At 41.7% G+C, this 17,565-nt stretch overlaps 1 protein-coding gene across 1 annotated transcript in view; it reads right to left on the bottom strand.

Annotated features, from left to right (window-relative positions):
• Positions 1–551: 551 nt before the first annotated feature.
• The window catches only part of stard9 (StAR-related lipid transfer (START) domain containing 9), a 56,526-nt gene continuing 39,512 nt past the window's right edge, over positions 552–17,565 (bottom strand). The window contains exons 20-32 of the mRNA XM_079573333.1: positions 16,814–17,007; positions 15,979–16,459; positions 9,253–14,988; positions 8,845–9,036; positions 8,368–8,551; positions 7,992–8,132; positions 7,839–7,899; positions 6,929–7,098; positions 6,226–6,290; positions 5,946–6,148; positions 5,290–5,369; positions 3,202–3,360; positions 552–1,377 (exon numbers count right to left, since the gene is read on the bottom strand). Coding sequence (XP_079429459.1) covers positions 1,276–1,377; positions 3,202–3,360; positions 5,290–5,369; positions 5,946–6,148; positions 6,226–6,290; positions 6,929–7,098; positions 7,839–7,899; positions 7,992–8,132; positions 8,368–8,551; positions 8,845–9,036; positions 9,253–14,988; positions 15,979–16,459; positions 16,814–17,007 — 7,768 coding nt within the window. The 3' untranslated portion in view covers positions 552–1,275. The remainder of the gene's footprint in view (positions 1,378–3,201; positions 3,361–5,289; positions 5,370–5,945; positions 6,149–6,225; positions 6,291–6,928; positions 7,099–7,838; positions 7,900–7,991; positions 8,133–8,367; positions 8,552–8,844; positions 9,037–9,252; positions 14,989–15,978; positions 16,460–16,813; positions 17,008–17,565) is intronic.

The following is a 17,565-nucleotide window of genomic DNA, read 5'->3' as shown; positions in this document are numbered from 1 at the left end:
AACACCAGACTACTCATATAAATGTCTGTGTCGACTGAATAATTGTTTTAATATAACCATTTTGCATTTAAAATAACTTATATTTGAGCAGCATCAGCTTGTAAGCTACGCAGCAGCGGAGTGATCTACTAGGTTACCGGATATACAGTAGTTTGTTTACCTGTGGTCGGCATTACAACATGTGGAATTCACAAAGGAGCTTTCTACAAATCAGATATGGCAACGTTTGGCGGATGACCCCATGATTTTGATAAGATTTTTTATGCAGGCTACTAGTTACCATAGACATGCTCTAGCCTAGCACTAGCTTAGCACTAGCCTAGCACTAGCCTAGCACTAGCCTAGCACCACTAAACTCTTCAAATAAGGACTGCATGAATTAAAAAATAATACAAAAAAAATCTCCAGAAATCAACAACACTGGATAACTAAATGAGGCCCTATGTCAAAAATCCTGAAATATCCCTTTAAGCTCTGGATAACAGTTTAAATTCCAGCTTCCTCCCTCTATCGCCATTTAAGAAGGGGAGAAAACAATCTACATACATACATTGTTTTTCACCACTGTCTTTGTCATAGCTTACATTAAACATAATAGTTTTGCTACATTAAAACAACACTAGCATCAAAGCACTAAAGCTGTATCAGAAGCTTAGTGGTTAATTGTATGTGTTTGGAGAAAACACACTTAACACTACGGGGACAGCCTAATAGCTAATCTGTCCTTTGATTTGGACACTCAACTTTCAGGGGTCGAAAAGCAACTACAGCGATACGACAGCTTCACACATCTTTGGTTTTTCAATGCAGGTTTGTCTTGTAAATGAAACTATGCAAATACAAATGTTTTTTACCTCAGTTTGTCGTAGGGAAGGCATTTAAAACTATATTGGTAATATTTTCCAGCCCACATAAGAGACTACTGAAGTGTTCGTTCAATGAGCTGTAATCATATTAACTCAGGAGCAGTTTTATTATGCTATAAAATTAAAATGGGAAATTCATAGACCTTTTTGGAATAATTAGCTACCAAGTCTCAACAATATAATAATGCTTCGCTGCCTGATGAATCTTTGGTACAAATAAGATTGTGGACAGCAAAACAACAATGTACAATATACAAAAATACAATAATATGTATAAAAATAACTTGTCTGGACAACAGTGCTTTCCGTAATAGAAATAGTCAAGTAATTTCTGGTGCAAATAAAGAAGTCAAACTGTCCATTTTGGAAACAGCGCAGTCTAAGTGCTTTTGTGAGTAGTTTCGTGAGCTCACAAAGCTACAAAAGCGTCAAGGTCAGCGATGACAGCTGCCTGTTTTCTTGCAGCAGTGTTCAACAAATGCTGCGGGAGGAAAGGAGCTCCAAGATCAACCTGAAGAGAAATATATAAACGAAATGTGAATAAATGTGGTTCAATGCATATTTACACAGTTCAGGCAAAATACAGACAAGACAACACAGACAAGTTTGCCCTTTGTCTAGAGCCCTTTTAGATACACTCCAAAGCAGCAGCTGATCCTCAAAACTAATGAGTTTGATAAGAAGTGGTTTAGTTTGACTTCTGTGTCTCTCCAATACTTAAGCTCTTTTGGTAAAGGCAAAGTACAAACACGTGTATATCAAAAATATGTAGATCGGATGGGGTGTTAGGCCAGAACCACTCCCACTGTACGGGGCACAACTATGGGCAACCCTTTTTTGGAGGTGGGGTAAACTGGCCTTTGCAGAACATGCAAACTCCACTTATAAAAGGCCCATCCCATGGAACGCTCAGGCTTCATGTGGTCAAAAAGAGGAGGGTGGGAACAGTGGTACTGACCAGGTACCATTTCCACAGCTATGGTAATAATAACGCCTTGCACTAATATACAGTGTTGGGCAAGTTACTTTAAAATTGTAATATATTGTATATTAGTCGTTGCAGTTTTAAAAATGTAATATGTTTGTATTCCATATTACTGTCTCAAAAATGAAAGTGAGTTACACTACTTTGAGTTACTTTTGACAAAATGTAAACTAAAAATATAATAAAGCTACTGAGCAAAAGTGCAGTCAAAGATTTACTTTTCCTTCACTTTCCCCCATTCTCTGTGTTTGTTTTGACGACGTAGCTACACGTAACTGCAAATCTTAACATGGTATTTTTTTTAATTCCTGCATCAATACAAATCATTTAAATACACTTGTAACTTGAGTTACTTAAATTGTAATGACTAATGTATTGCTGTAGCAATATAAGTAATATGTTATATTCCTTAGTTACTGAAGAAATATATTTTACATTATACATTACCCCCAACACTGTTAGGGAGATACGGAATACATGTATTTAGAATACTCATTTTGTATTAAGGTACAGTTATTCTTTCATTTTCAGGGGATTTTGAATACAGCGACTTTCTGAAAGTGAAAGAAATACATTGCGACACTCAATCATTAAATAACAGAAAGAAAATATGAAAACCGTCAGGGAAAGCTTTGTAGCTTTGTCCTGCTGGGCTGTGGGCATTTGCAAATTGCTTTTTTTTTTTTTTTGCCATTCTTAATTAATAGTACGGTAAATAAGTTCCTAACAGGCAGTTCAACAAGTTTAGCCAACATGTTCTAAAAATATGCCACATTTATGCATGAATATAATGCAAATCAAATGAAAGTATTTTAATTATTCAGAATACAGTACTCTGATTGGACAAAGTCATGGAATGCATTACAAAATACATTTAAAGGCAAATATTCAATATCCTGTAACTAAATATAATTTCAAAGTATTCTCCCCAACACTGCTTATATGAAGCTTTGCACATTGCATCATTTATTCACTCTCCATACTCTGCAGTGGTGGTTCAGCTTTGGTCAGTGGTCTCTCCACCGCCACCAATCACTCACTCACATGCCATTTATAACTTGGAGGCAACCGATAATAATAATGCCTGATTGCTTTTATTGGCAGTGCAGTAGCTCGCTATCCTTTCATGTCCAAGTTTATCATTGAACCATGCAGGGGCTCTCTGTGAGGGAACAGACTTTAATCCCAGTTCTCAGCTTTCCCTTGACAACCGAAAACATGCACAATGGTCTAATCTTGCAGCTAATTACGTAAGATTAGCTCAAGATCTGACTGGTCAAATGCAGAGAACATATATCTGTACAGGAACAATAATGTCTACCTGGACCTATGACTAACTGTATCATTTACCTGTAGTAGGAACACCACTCTAGTGACCTCCTGCCCCGATGATTTGACTGGTTGTAGTATCCAGCAGCTGGGCATCATCTCCCCTCTCACCGCCTCCACACTGGGTCGGGGCAAAGACTCCTCAGACACAGACTGCATGGCCAAAACGTGCAACCCGCCCTAAAACAAAGAAAGAATAAGAGAAGAAGACATCAATAACCCGAGGCCGCCCAGGTTTTTGATCAGTCAAAGGCAGCGGCGCGCTCCCTGACTGCAAATCAACAGATTCATTCACGCCCACTGCAGACGGGCCGGTGTGTGGTCAGCTGCTGAGGTGGGCAGTGGTAAAATGCACAAGTGGGATGTCAATACAGCAGAGAGGGTCCAAAATAACCAACATCCTGCAATGAATCACCTGCTGCCTCTGTGTAATGGTTTTACTATGGAGATCGTTTGGATTGACCTGTTTTTCTCTTCTGGCCTTGGATCTGTAGGAGTGTCATCATTTACTGAGTTTTGGCCCACAGATTCTACTCCTATTTTTGGACAATACAGATACACTCCTTGGATATAGTGTAAACTGAATGAATAGATAAGTAAATTAGTTCAAAGCCTCAATAAAGGAGTGGGGCAGGATTTAAACTTTTCTTAATGTTTCACTGCACTGACCACTGATCTTTGGCCATCCCTGTACTAAAGCATTACCGTAAAGTATTTCTAAAAGAGGACAAACCTGATAAAGGACAAAACATTTTAATTTTAGTTTTAGTCTTTTGGATGAAAATGCTTTTACTTTTAGTCACATTTTAGTCATTTCTAAATGTGATTAGTTTTAGTCACGTTTTAGTCAGACGAAAACTATAATGAAACTAAAATTCAGTTTCATTATAAATGAAATTTAGATATGAATTGGAAATAGGGATAAATAAAAATAATCTCCTGGCTTTACATATGTTTTGACAAACAGATTACACCACAATAGGCTCTGGCATAAGTGTCATTGTGAACAAGACTTTTCCCATAAGCGCTCGCTCTCCTCGTCCTCTGATCGTCGCTTCGAGATTTTTTTTTACCAACAGCGGCGTCTGCACATTCACTCATCACCAGCTTTCTGTCTTCATATACTACGGTATTTAAAACTGTCCTGAGAAAAGATGAAGTCCCTGTGACATCGCTGTCAGACGCGCTCCATGGAGGACGTACCCTGATCATAGTAGCTCACGGGGAGAGAGGGAAAGGTTGAGGCCACATGAGCTGACGGCGCCACTCAGTGTCACGTGTAGCGAGTGTGTTCTGCCACTCTGTGCACAGGCTCTGTTTGTCACATCATGTTTTAGTCACCAAAGAGCTATTTTTTTAGCTCGTCATCGTTAAAGGGGCTAGATGCAAGTTAGCCATTTTATACTCACTACTGCCACCTCAGGCCATACGGGTAACTGCACCTTCTATATTAAGCTCGTGCATGGCGGTAATTCGGACCCGAATTAACACCTTTTTGAGTGACAGTGCAGGATTTTAGAGGCAGTTGTGGTAAATATGTCTGGGCTCATTCTACACATTAGGACATTGTTGAAACATGTAGGGGGAGGAAAATACATTATTTTAACATTTTTTAACTCCGTATAGTCCCTTTAAGATATATCATCATCAAAAAAGGTGCATCAACGGAATGATATTATTATCATCTTCGTTGATGAAAACAGCATTGGGACATGAACACAGTTTGAGACACACCATACAAATATAAGGCTTTCCGAGACCAGTTTTGAGTGTGAGTGATCTGTAAGCATCCTGCTGCCCTGACTATAATATTAATTTGTTTTCATATGCACAAGACCGTAGCCCTAATGCGACTTTGTCAAAAACACTGCAATTTCTTGTCAATTTGAAGTCATGCACATATAATTATTACAACATGTTTATTATGGACTTGTTACATCAGTGCCCTTTTCATTTCAGATCAAGTGACACCCATGTCAATCAAAATTAAATATTTGAGTGGATAAATGTTCTGTCTTATTGCCTCTTTTCCCCATATTTCCAGGGCCACAGAGCAGGCTTATGATGAAAGCATTGCGGTAAACACAGTAAATGTGCGGTGGGTTTTACCTGTTTAGCTGCGGTGCTGATGCAGCAGAAGTCCCGCGGCTGGCTGAGGTGGCATCTGGACGGATCAGTGAGTATGTACACTGGAGAGGAACATAGGTACATTGTGTTAGACATAAGAACAAGCTGGAAAACAGTGAATTATATGCTGTATATGCTGTACGGCAATATTATTTTACTGTATTTCAAGTTCAGTTTTAGTCTTTGTTTGCTATTTCCTGCTACGTTGATTTTTTTAGACTTGGCATAGATTGTAGAAGTTCAGAGATACTTTAGCTCCTGTTTTGAGACTCATTTACTGTGGTATTACTTTACTGTCACTGCGTCGTGTCAATAGATTTAACAGTTGCGAATTATTGCTACGCTCAAGTGGTTCATAACTCAAAGAGAGAAACCTGAATAAGAGTAGGAAGATAGAAAAATGAACTACAACATAGAGCAGGTGTGACTGTGCTTTGATGAATAGCTTTGTTCTGTAATGCTATAGATAGCTAATGTGCAGATGCGTGGTATGAGGTGAATGCCCAAAATGCTTTGAAAAAACGTAAATAGATTTGCAGCGACATCAAAAAAGCTCTTCTATTTACTCACACACAAGGCTATAGTAGACACAAAATGCACTTAAGTGTAATATAGGTTGTTAGAGTGAAGAGGCTTACCCAGCTGAGTGCTGTCATCTAGTGGTCGAGTCCACACAGAACGGACCGCCTGGTTAAACATATGGCTTTTGGATACTTGGCAAATCAGTGTCCACAGGCTGTCCAGGGGTCTGTGCAAGTCTGCTACCCCCAGAAAACTGTGCACAGACGGGATAGAGGAGGGCTTGTAGAAGGCATGAACCCCTCGCTCCTCTCCTTCATACCTAAGATGTACAAGTACAAGTTTGTCATTTCAAGGGCAGAGGAAAATAATAGTTTTGTGGACGATAAATTAGCTTACCTCCAGCCGGCAGTGACCTTTCCAGTCAGCAAGTTACCGAGGTCCCCTGCAGACGCAAGTCGCACCTGTGGAGACAATAAAAATAATCATAGCATTGTGCAAAATCAAAGATGTAAACACGGACCAGTGTGGCAGAGTATAAATGACCTCTGTCAAGGCACAGGTTCTAACTCACCATGGTACATACTGTATGTAGAACCCAGGAGGAGCAGGATTAAATTACATTTGTGTATTGACTTGTTTATTTATTAGGATCCCCATTTGCTGTACTTGCTGTTATGCTGTATTTCTGTTATTTTTGCCTATGTTTTCTTTTTGTCTATTTTTGCTACTTTTTCTAGTTTTCGCTATTAGTTTTATAATTATGTTTTTCCATTTGTTATTAAAATATTTTTGGGCCTCGATATATGGGTTTTATTTTTGGCCAGCTCACCATGTCCACCTTTCAGTTCTTACTTTTGTTGTTCCTTTTGACCTAACATCTTAAAAAAAAAACTCTAAAAGAAGAAATAAAAGAAACATATCTAAATTTGTGTCCCCCCCTATCGTAACACTTGCTAACAGCGTTTTCCTCCCATATTTTTGCACACTCTTCCATATGTGTCAAAAATGCATCCAATGATATTTGATGTACGTAGTGTCATACATCTCAGATTCCCTGTGATGTTTGGATCAGATAAGCGGTTATCTGCGGTCCACATACCTCGGCCAGAGCGCGCCGGAGGAGAGCGCAGGTGATCTCCTGATAGTTGTAGGTGCAGGTGGAGGATGAGGAGCAAAAAGATGCCGCTCGATGCTGTGAGAAAGCGGGGACCGATGGAGAAGAGGTCATTATGGGCTCAAACCCTGAGAGTGGACGATCAAGGCGGACATCTAAAAATATAAAAATGTTCAAATATACACACTCAAAAGAACAGTGAACACAAGATTATATTCTTTATTTCTTTAGCTCAGATGCAATGTCTCCCATTAGTGCCCATCACCTTAACCTTATCATTTTATAAAACCAATACTGTATATACACAGTTGTGCTCAAAGGTTTACATACCCTGGCAGAATATATAAGAATATAAAAGACAACACAAAATGATTATTTTTTTCAATCACAGTTAGTGGTTGTGTGAAGCTATTTATGCTCAAACAACCAAGTTTGCTATTTTTAAATCATAATGAAAAAAGAAAGTACCAAAATGACCCTGATCAAAAGTTTACATAACCCAGTTTTTAATACTGTGTGAGTCTTTTGTGGTAGTTGTCGATGAGGTTCTTTATTTTTTCTAATGGTAAAGCGGCCCATTCTTCTTGGCAAAAAGCCTCCAGTTCCTGTAAGTTCCTGGGCTGTCTTGCATGAACTGCTTGTTTGAGATCGCTCCACAGTGGTTCAATGATATTGAGGTAAGGAGACAGAGATGACTGTCACTTTATTCTCCTGGAGCCAGTCGTATCAGCGAACCACCTCCATATTTCACAGTATCGTGCACTTTTTTTGTTATAAACAAGGTCAGTGATCGCCTATGATGAAATTCTACCAGGGTATGTAAACCTTTGAGCACAACTATATGTATATATGTTCTGTATGTAGCCTAATGACTGTTGGGAAACATAGTTTTTACCTTGTACAGAAAGCCACACTCTTTGGTTTTGCACACCTTGGGGACTTTTCAGCTCCTCATGCTGGGAAATGTAAAAGTATAGGAAATAAAACAACCATTCAATCCATGTTGTATGTAAAATACAGTATATACAGTAAGAAATTGTCTGCTAACCTGTGCGTGTATGGATGTGTTGCTGAGCTGGAGCTGTGTGTTGCCACTGTTGTATCCAGAGGTGGGTCCAGAGGAGAGGCTCAGACTGGAGCCAGTGCATAACGTGCTGTTACTGACTCGAGTCCTGTGCCTCGGGTCGTCCTGTCAAACCAATATTCACCCAATTAAGCACAAAACAATTAGCAGGAAATGGTTGCAACTGAAAAGTAAAATCAGTTCAATAAATACATTTAGTTTTATAGCACTTTACAACTACACTTAAAAACAGAATAGAAAACATCAACATGAGATTCAACCAATAATATTCAAACCTTATCTGACCACGATTATTCAACACAAAAAGTAAGCACATGTTGGATGAGAGACCCAGCCTGACCTTAGCGTCCTGGGACAGTGCCTGTTGCAGTATCCTCCTCTTCTCCCGCTCCGTCCTCTCTCTGAGCCGCTCTCGGGCCTTGGCGATCTCTGACCGCGCCTCGTTACGCGCCCGGCTGTAGTCCCGCAACAGCTGCTCGATATCAGAGGGGCAGTGACCTTCTCCCCTGGCCAGGTCGGGGATTCTGGTACAGACAAAAGCAAAGCAAAGATGGTTCATATTAAAGGAACTGCAGTAACCCACAAGGGAAATTATTTGGTAATAGAAGCGCAAATATGCACAAACTCCTGGGGCACAAAGAAGAGAGATTTCAGCACAATTGAGCAGTAAAAGAGCATGAATGAATATTTATAAATCAGAAAAGGTTGAAGAGAGAAAAGCAGTTTTACAACAAATTATTATGAAAAAGCATTCAGTTGCCGGAGTAATGTAGATAGATTTTCTGATAATATGGGTTTAATGGTTTGGTTGACTTGCCTGGTGCTTTCAGTGACCTCTTGGCGGAGCTGGTGCTTGCGTTCGCAGGGGGCGGAAGCAGTTTTGGAGGTGTGACCATCCATTGGAGGAGGCGAGCTGAGGGTTTTACTGGGACTTAAACTGCGAGTGCGACGGTAACTTTGGAGACGCGCTTCCCTCTCCCGCCTCAGGCCCTCGATGCTTTTACGATGGCTATATGGAACGACAAAAGAGGAGACAGTTTTTTTTTTATTGCACTATTGATAGAGCCTAGTCCAAAAACATGTGGATCCCCAATAAAATACAGTCATTTTAAAGGGCACTATAAAGATACAATACAAGAACTAGAGGAGCTAGAGGTTTGGAATACACACAAGTTTTAACAACATTTGTGATATCAAGCAACCTTATTCCTAAAAATATTCTCACCGATCATATAGCTGCTCTTTGGTGGGCGCAGCAGGTGGGCGCTGCTCCTTCTCCTCCCTGGATCTCGGGGACAGCATCTTCAGCAGCGTGTCTGTCTGTCCCAGGCCGTAATGCAGCTTAGCCTCCGTCAGCTCCACAGTGAGAGGGGCCGGGTTCATGCTCAGACTCACTGACGCCATCACCTCCTCTCGCTCCAGCCTCAATCTCTGTATCTCTCTAAATTTCCTGTCACTTGGACCGTGAGACTCCATATTGGTGCTGTAATTATCGACGTCTCTCAAATCACAGCTTCTGCTCTTTCCGCAGTCCTGCCAGGCTGATTTGTTAGGAATACTCAAGTTTGTTGTTGATCCATGGTTGATGCCGGACCAGTTTTTGAACTTATTGTGCATGGGCAAGTCCTCAGGCATCTTCAGGACGTCGTGAAGTGGGGATGCATCTCTTAGGGGTTCAATATTGACAAGGATGTCCGTATTGCATTCGCTTAGTGCTGGGGACACCGTGTCTTGCTCTGTCTCTTCACATAGATGCTTATTGTAGAAACGCAAAGCAAAATTGTCATAATGCTTCAGATTGTTTTGTCTTTTATCCAGCTGCCTCTGTTCATCACTGTGCTTCAAAATGTCGGACACGTTGCTCTGCATAGCGGGCATTTGCGTTGCATCAGTTATTTTTCGATTAATCCCTTGCAAAGAGCTTGAGTGAACTTGGCTATTGCAAGCAAGTCCCCAGACATTGTAAGAACATCCTTCTATTGTTGAATTAGGGCAATTGTCTGACAATTTTGAACAAGCTATTTCACTCCCAATCGATTCATAAGTTGCATTGGAAGAGAGCTCACAGTCTTGGGCATCCTCCTCCTGCAGTTTTCTACACTCCGTAACATTTTTATTGCTTGTATTTCTGTCCTGGTATCTCGCCGTGGACACTTCTCCTTTGTGCTTTACAGATAATCTGGTTCCTACTGTGACAATGGGAGATAATGCGCGGTCTGTGTAAGTGGCTTTTTCTTTTGAAGTGCTCCATAGGTCACTCTTTGGAGAATAGCTCTGATTTTGCGGCGTTTTTCTGTGAGCACTTTTATCACTCTTGTGGCACGGCGCCTCGGGCGAACTCTGCTGCTTTGAGCCTTTAGAAGGAGACGGTTTTGCGCGCCGTTGACATTCAGCACTTGCGGTTTTGATAGCGGAGGCCGGGGAAGGTTCCGCCTGTGATTGGGATCTTTCTACTCCGGCAGATCTTATCTCGATTTCAGACACACTTGAAGCTTTGTCATCTACACTTTTCACCACACGCACTATATCAATGTCGGGCGATGCAGCGATCACCTCTGAACCGATCACTTTGACGATGACATTGACTTGCGAAATTGAGTTTTCTCTTTCGCTCTCTGTTTGAATAGCTACACTCACTGCCGTTTGAGTCGCGTCATCTTTAGTGTCTTTAGACTCCGCTGACCTGTGACTAACATTTGAAAAGTTGCCGCTTTTATTCGACTTGCGGACTTCCCCGTTCCTCATCCCCTGCACGTCCCCAAGCAAGTCAGAGGTGCTGTCTATCAGTTTAGAGATATGCGCGGACATGCTTTCCATGCTGGCCCAAGTCAGTGAGTCTTTAATATTTATTTTGCTTCGCTGCGTCGCCGGCCCGTCTGTGTTGCTTCTTTGGTGCCTATTTTTCCTCTTTAGGCTGTTGTTATTGCTATCCGAATTCGCTTGTTTGTCAGTTTGAGTGCTGTGCTCACACGTCCGGCGTCTCTGGGATTTGGCTCTTGCTTGGGACTCCTGCTCAGATGAGTAAACAAACATTATTTCATCGTGGCTAGAGGTATTTCCACTTGGACCGTTGTTATTACTCGACAAAGTGGTGTTGATTTTGAGACTGGCCAACTGTGCGTGAATATCCGCGTCAGGCTGTTCCAGTGGCTGTCGATCGTCTTCCACACTGCTCAGCGTGCTGGACAGCCCCTTGTTGGTAGCGTAGGCGCTCAGATGAGAATTAAAGGGGGAATTTTGCCTGTTCAAACCGTTGTCCACGCTCAGGCATCTTGTAATACGTTTCTCCGCGCTGTTTAAAAGCGGGGATTTGCAGGACAGATTAGCCGCGCTCCCAAAAGTAGCCGTCTTGTAGTTATCGTTTGTGTCATCGTCTTGCCATTGGTGAACGTAGGGGTTGATGTCGCTTGAGGCAAAATGCATGGGCGACTCAAGTCTCCGCTGCTGATCACAGTTCTTTGCATTTTCAATCGTTTGTTGTTGTAAGAGTTTGGGGGACAGGGAAAGCCTCTTCTGGCCACAGTTAGGCTTTGTTTTAGCATGAAACTCAGGGGAAAGCGTCTTCAACTTAGCCTTTTCAATCACCTTTGTACTGTCATTGTTCAACGTTGCTGAGGTGCAAAGTCTCCTTTCAACCGCTCCATTAGTTTGACCATCTTCATCGTCTGAGGATTTGACGGAGGAGTCCGAGGACATTGGATGAGACTGCCTTGTGGACCTTCGAATTCTTTTAGATTTCACTTTTTTGGGCGATAAAGCAGCTGGAACCAGTTCACTCAGCACAAAGCATTCATCACTGTGACCATTTCGTAAACTTTTTCTCTCCAGAGTTTGCACTGTGCATCGTTCAGTTAATGTTGCATTTTTGGACACTGAATTCAAACTGGGACAAGCCTGACTGCGGCATAATTTTGGTGGGCTTTTGTTATTCAGATGAGCCAGGCAATTCTGACCCAAATTATTTGTCATTTCTGGGCATTTTTCCACCTCTTTTTTTGCACAATGCAAGCTTTCGATTTCGCCAACAGCTCCATTGTCACTAGTGGAAACATGATGATCATTTGGGAGCGATTTTACGTCTTCGCAAACGTGAGAAAGATTCTGAAATTGTTGAATCATCCTCGAAGGCGAAGTTGGTTTGCGTGATTGGCAGCTCATGAATGCCGCTGGTTCTGTGACATCTTTAGCTTCAGTGCAGACAGACTTTGCCTTTGAATTGCCTACAGTGCAGCGCATTTCAGAGGGGTTTTGAACAAGACTTTGATTGAAAATAGTACGTTCTTTAAGTTTCTGTGCGTCATAACCTCTTTGAACAACTACATCTCTGCCCATTTTCGGTGTAGTACGAGTCGTGGTTACAGCAAAGTGGCTTGACTGTGATGTTTCACTGATATTACCAGTAGAGTATTTCAAACCAGTATCTTTCAGTTCTTTGCTTCTCCTTTGTTCAAACGTTTTACTTGTACCATCTAAGGCCAGAGTTTCTTGACCTCCTTGAGCATTATTTTTGCCTATTTGTCTTTGGTTACAGCAGCACCCGACATTGCATGTGAATTTGGCTGCCAATGCATTCACACTTTTGCTCTTTTTGTCTCCATTTAGTCCTGCGAATGATGAGTTCATGTGCTCATTCACCACTTCAGAGATCCTCAGGTCAATGGCACTGCATATCGCCTCTGATTGACAAATGTGATTTTTATTTTGAAGATATTGCCTTACTTCAGTCTGGGGCTCTACATTTTGAGCTTCTACTTTCTTTCCTGAAGCAGTTTTCCGCTTCGTCACCCCCATAGAGGCGCTAGAATGCTCAGAGCTATTGACCTTAGTACTTTTATGGTCGACTAATGCTGTTAAAGTCATAGCATCTGGTTCCATATTGTCAGCAAACCCGTAGATAGGCCTCCCCGTATCTTTGAAGTCTTTAGCGTTGCTTTTATCACAAAGATATACATGCTCCTGACTGTTTGCAGGTGTAGCACAATCCGTCTCCAACTCTTCGCTGTTGCTCCTTTTGGGAATTTTCAAACTTCCCGTTAAGTCGTCTTGGTCATTGTTCCTCTTCCTGGCATTTTTACAAGTCCATTTCACAAGCTCCGGCTGCTCAGTGTCTTTGGTCTCACCTTTATTGAAAACAACTTGACACATATAAGGGCTCTCTTTGGCGTTTTCAAATTGATTTTTACACTTTTCTGGGCAGTTCTCTTTAACACACAGGCCTCCGTTGTCACAGGAGTTAAACACCTCTGCTGTAACAGTGTTCAATATTTGCCCCTGGCTTCCTGGCGCAGTTTGACAACTCGAAGTCGCTTCTGTAATGTCAGCTGTCACCACTTTCTGTTTCGCCGTTATCACCTTAAGCGATTCGACTTTTGACATTTGTGTGGCAGTAGCGGCAGGGAGACAAGCTTGAGAATCGTGGCCTTTCCTGTCGATTTTCTCTGCAGCTTTTTCCATGAGCGTTGACTGACCACTTAGTTCTGCATTGCAACTACTAGACGCTTTCAATTCTGCCAGTTCAGTGCTTTGTTCCGTTGTTACGATCTCAGTCTCTGTAGAGTTTGTTGATCCACTAGTTGTGTTCAAGCTTACCGAGCTGTCGCTACTGCTCCTGTCTACCCCTCCAAACGTCATCCGCCTTTCGAAGCATCGGGAATCTCTTGGAATCCTGGGACTATCCGCTCCTTCAGTGGATGACCAGGCATCTGTGAGTGCAAGCTGATTGTCTTGCTCTCTAAAACTGCAACTGCTAAAGGATTGTGGGGCATTGCCAGACATTTTGTGACTTGTGTTTTTTATTTTTGGATGAGCGACTAGACTGTGCTTAACTTGTTGGACACTGTCATCTTGTTGTGTCTTTTGGGCACCTTCTTGACTCCAATATGCCTCTACTGGCGTTACCTGAGCTTTCAAACTGTTTTTATTGAACGCCACTGAAATGAAATCATCTTTCACTAACGCGTAAGATGGTGCTACGATGTTTCTCTGAACTTCGAAGGACTCTTTATTAGCCTCTACCGCCAAAGAGTCCCTGGACATTTCACTGTCTTCGCTTGAATCACTTTGAGCTTCTTCTTCTTCGTGCTTTAGCTGTTCTGCTAAAGCCGTTGCATAGGCTGAAGACAGAGAATCGAGCGAAAACATGCTTTCACAATCCGAATACCCGCCGTCCTTTTCCTCCTCATCCTCCTCTTCTTCCCATCCGGACAGACCCTGCTGCTTCTCCACCCACTTCCAAGTTTTGTACACATTTTCTGTGCTGTGCCATCGCCTTTTGTGAATATCTCTCACCACCGTTCTTTGGTCAAGCTCTTCACACGAAAAAGCGTTTTTTATTGTGCATTTATTTTGTCTTGCTTTGAAATCTTTCTCCCGCTTTTCTTTTCTCCAGTGAAACTTTCCCTCAAGTCGTCCCAACGGTTTGTGGCTTCTTGTTGCTCCTAAAGGCGGCTTTTTGAACACTTTGGACAGGGCGCTTTTTAACCTTAATCCCGTAAAAGCTTGCTTAATACCTCCACCTCCATTTTTGTGTTGATGCAATGGAGTTCTGGCATCCAAATCTCTTCTGTTTAGCATCACTCCTTTGATTATTGACGATTGTGAGTTTTCTTTGCTCATTGCCTGGACTTTCGTATCAGTTGGCGACTTTACGAGGACAAGTGACTTTTGATTTGACCTGTTTTTGAAAGTCAAGTCTCTATTTGGTAGTAGCGGTTTCCTTTCTGGGCGATCTGAGGAGGGGGACAGTGAAGTATGGCGGGACTCCTGTTTGGGAATCTGCGTGACGTTTTCAGTGGAGCTGCCTCGGCTCGGGCTAAATTTGTTTTCTCTCGGGAAAACGGCTGAACAGCTCTGAGTCCTCTCTCGTGGAAGACACTCATCGGAAACCCAGTCTCCGCTGTCTGTGGGGGACGACGCAGAGTTACAGGAAAGATCTGTCGAGCGGTTTCTCTTCAGGAAGTGCCTGTTAAAACATAAAGAAGAAGAATTATACTGTTATAATGAAAACTAACATTAGGACCATGACATTGGATCTACTGTTCATTAGGGCTGGGCACCGTTAAATATGACCAGTTTGGTATTAAAAAAAAAAGTTTAGGTACTAATGGTATTGAAATATAGTATAATAAAGTATCAAAAGCAGGTACCGAAAAGAAATAAAAAATTCTTATAATCAAGTTTTGATGCTATTGGCCATCAGAATTTCAAAGAAAAAATTATAATATTTGAAAACAGTGGAAAAAATTGAGAAAAAAAAATGGGTTGAATTTGAAAAAAAAAAAAGAAAAAACCTGAAAAGAAAAAAAACAGGGAAAATTTGAGGCAAAATTGTGGAAAAAAATTAAATTTGAGAAAAAGTTGGGAAAAAAACATATAGAAAAATTGAAAAATTTGGGGGAAATTTAGGGGGAAATATGGAACATTTGGGGGGGAAAAAATAAGAAAAACTTGAAAAGTGTTTTTTCACCCTTTTGTCGTTAAAGGAAGTTTCTTGGTTGTTTCAACTCAAAATAAATCAAATGGAAGGAAAACTGTTTTATAGTTCTATATGACAAATAATTTAGCATAGGTATCGGAAAAATGACCGTTCAGTACCGGTATCGAAAAAGATTTAACAGTACCCAGCCCTACTATTCACCCACCATGAATGGAGCTAATGCCAATCAAAGACTATGTTGACCCACAGACACTGCCATACCATTGGACGTGTGTGATAAATTAATTGTAATGAAGTCTGAAATGAGTTGCCTGTGTTCGAATTGCACCTAAGTTATTTTCTTTTGTGTAAGTTAATAAAGCTCCCAATATCTGTCCAAATGAATTCAGGCTTCATTTATTCAGCTGTCAATTGTTCTGCCCTCACTAAATCAAACTAGAATGGAAAATGCCCAACTCTATGCATATAAAAGAACCCTTTTCACCGACAGAGCGGCTAGGGATCTAAGTCACCTACTTGTAGATGGGCGTGTGCTGGGGGTAAAGGCGGGACAGTATATCCGCTGAGAACGAATGCCGTCTGGAGCCAAAGTTCGACTCGTTCCGTTTCGAGGGGGACCCCAGCTCAGGCGACGCGGGGCCGTCCGACCCGGGAGGTAAGGCCATCTCCAAACGCTGCAGCTCCCTCTTCGCTTCCAGCAACAACCGCTTACGACCGATTCTCTCCAGCTGATAAACCAGTCTCTTTCTCCTGATGCGGCTTTCGGTGCGACGAAGGGAATACTGTTTCAGTAACTCCTCCTGGACAGTCTTCTTTCGGGCCCTGGCGATTTGCGGCGGAGGCTTGTTTGGCAGGCCGTTATCGTCTTTGAATATCTCACAAGTAACTCGCTCAAGGAGGGGGCTGAGGGCGAGGTCTGTTTGGACGCCGAACTCTTGAGTGGCTTTTTGCTCAGCGCCGGTCAGACGTTGATTTTCTGACAAGATCCATTGCTGGACTGTGGAGAAACAAATAAGAAAACTGTGTCAGAACAGATTTACTGTGTGCGTTTCATTTTATTTATACAGATAATGTTAATTTGAAACTCTCTTAAAGCAGTTTTTCCTTTATAGAATTGCATTAGTGAATTCAAGTTTTTAATGTGTTGTCCAATACTTGCAGAGAAGTTCGATGAGTATGAGAGAGTATGAATAGAATAGAGTACGTGACTATATATTTTGGTTAAAAGCACAAAAAAGCAAACTGAGAATAGTTAGAGGATATAATGCATTGATCTTAGGTATAAAAGTTGTTCAAAACTGAAAATATTGAGCAGTGAGACTAGAAAGGAGGCTTTAAATCAGCTACATACTGTCGTTGTGCTGCAGTCGGAGATGAGCCTGCTCTCTCTCCAGGTCTCTGTCGGCTCGTCTCTGTTCGCTGTGGATTTCTCGGCGCAGACTCTCAACGCGACGCTGCTGCTCCTCCACTCTCTGCCTGGCACTGTGCTCCTCACCGGGGGAGAGGCTGGCGTCCCGCTGCCCTTCAGGCTCTACGTCTCTGACACTTTAAAAGAATCACAAAAAATAATCCAGGATGAGACGCCACATGTAAGAAAAGATGATGAAAGAGTCATGATCTGAAGTCTCAAATATGAATAGTTTGGAAGACAAAAGTGTCGCGCTGAAAAGTAAGAGGAAACCAGCTTCTTGATTTTGGTGTCTGCGTCTAAATGGTAACTAGGAAACTGTCCAGTAGGTATTCGGTGAGGAGTATTTTTAGACTCAGGCCTTTATGCCCAGGGAGCAATTACTTAATCACAAATAAAAGGGAATCTTTAACCTCTTAACCCCCGCCTGAACCAAGCACATTTTCCTCAAGTTTGGCTTTACCCAAATCAAAAAGCTTCCTGAATGCAGCATCAAAACAGCGACAAAAACAAGAAGAAAACAATGATGAAAATGCAACTAAAAACTGACAAAAGGCAACAAAAATGTGAAAAGAACTAAAAAAAAAACGGTGAAAGTGCAGCAAAAAAGAAGCAAAAACTCAACAAGAAAGTGGCAAAGTTGTGACCAAAACACAACAAAAAAGCAACAAAAGAGAAACAAGAAAGTGTAAAAA

The sequence above is a fragment of the Gobius niger genome (assembly GCF_951799975.1).
Source record: "Gobius niger genome assembly, chromosome: 16".
NCBI lineage: Eukaryota > Metazoa > Chordata > Actinopteri > Gobiiformes > Gobiidae > Gobius > Gobius niger.
This window is presented reverse-complemented; position numbering and strand designations above follow the sequence as displayed.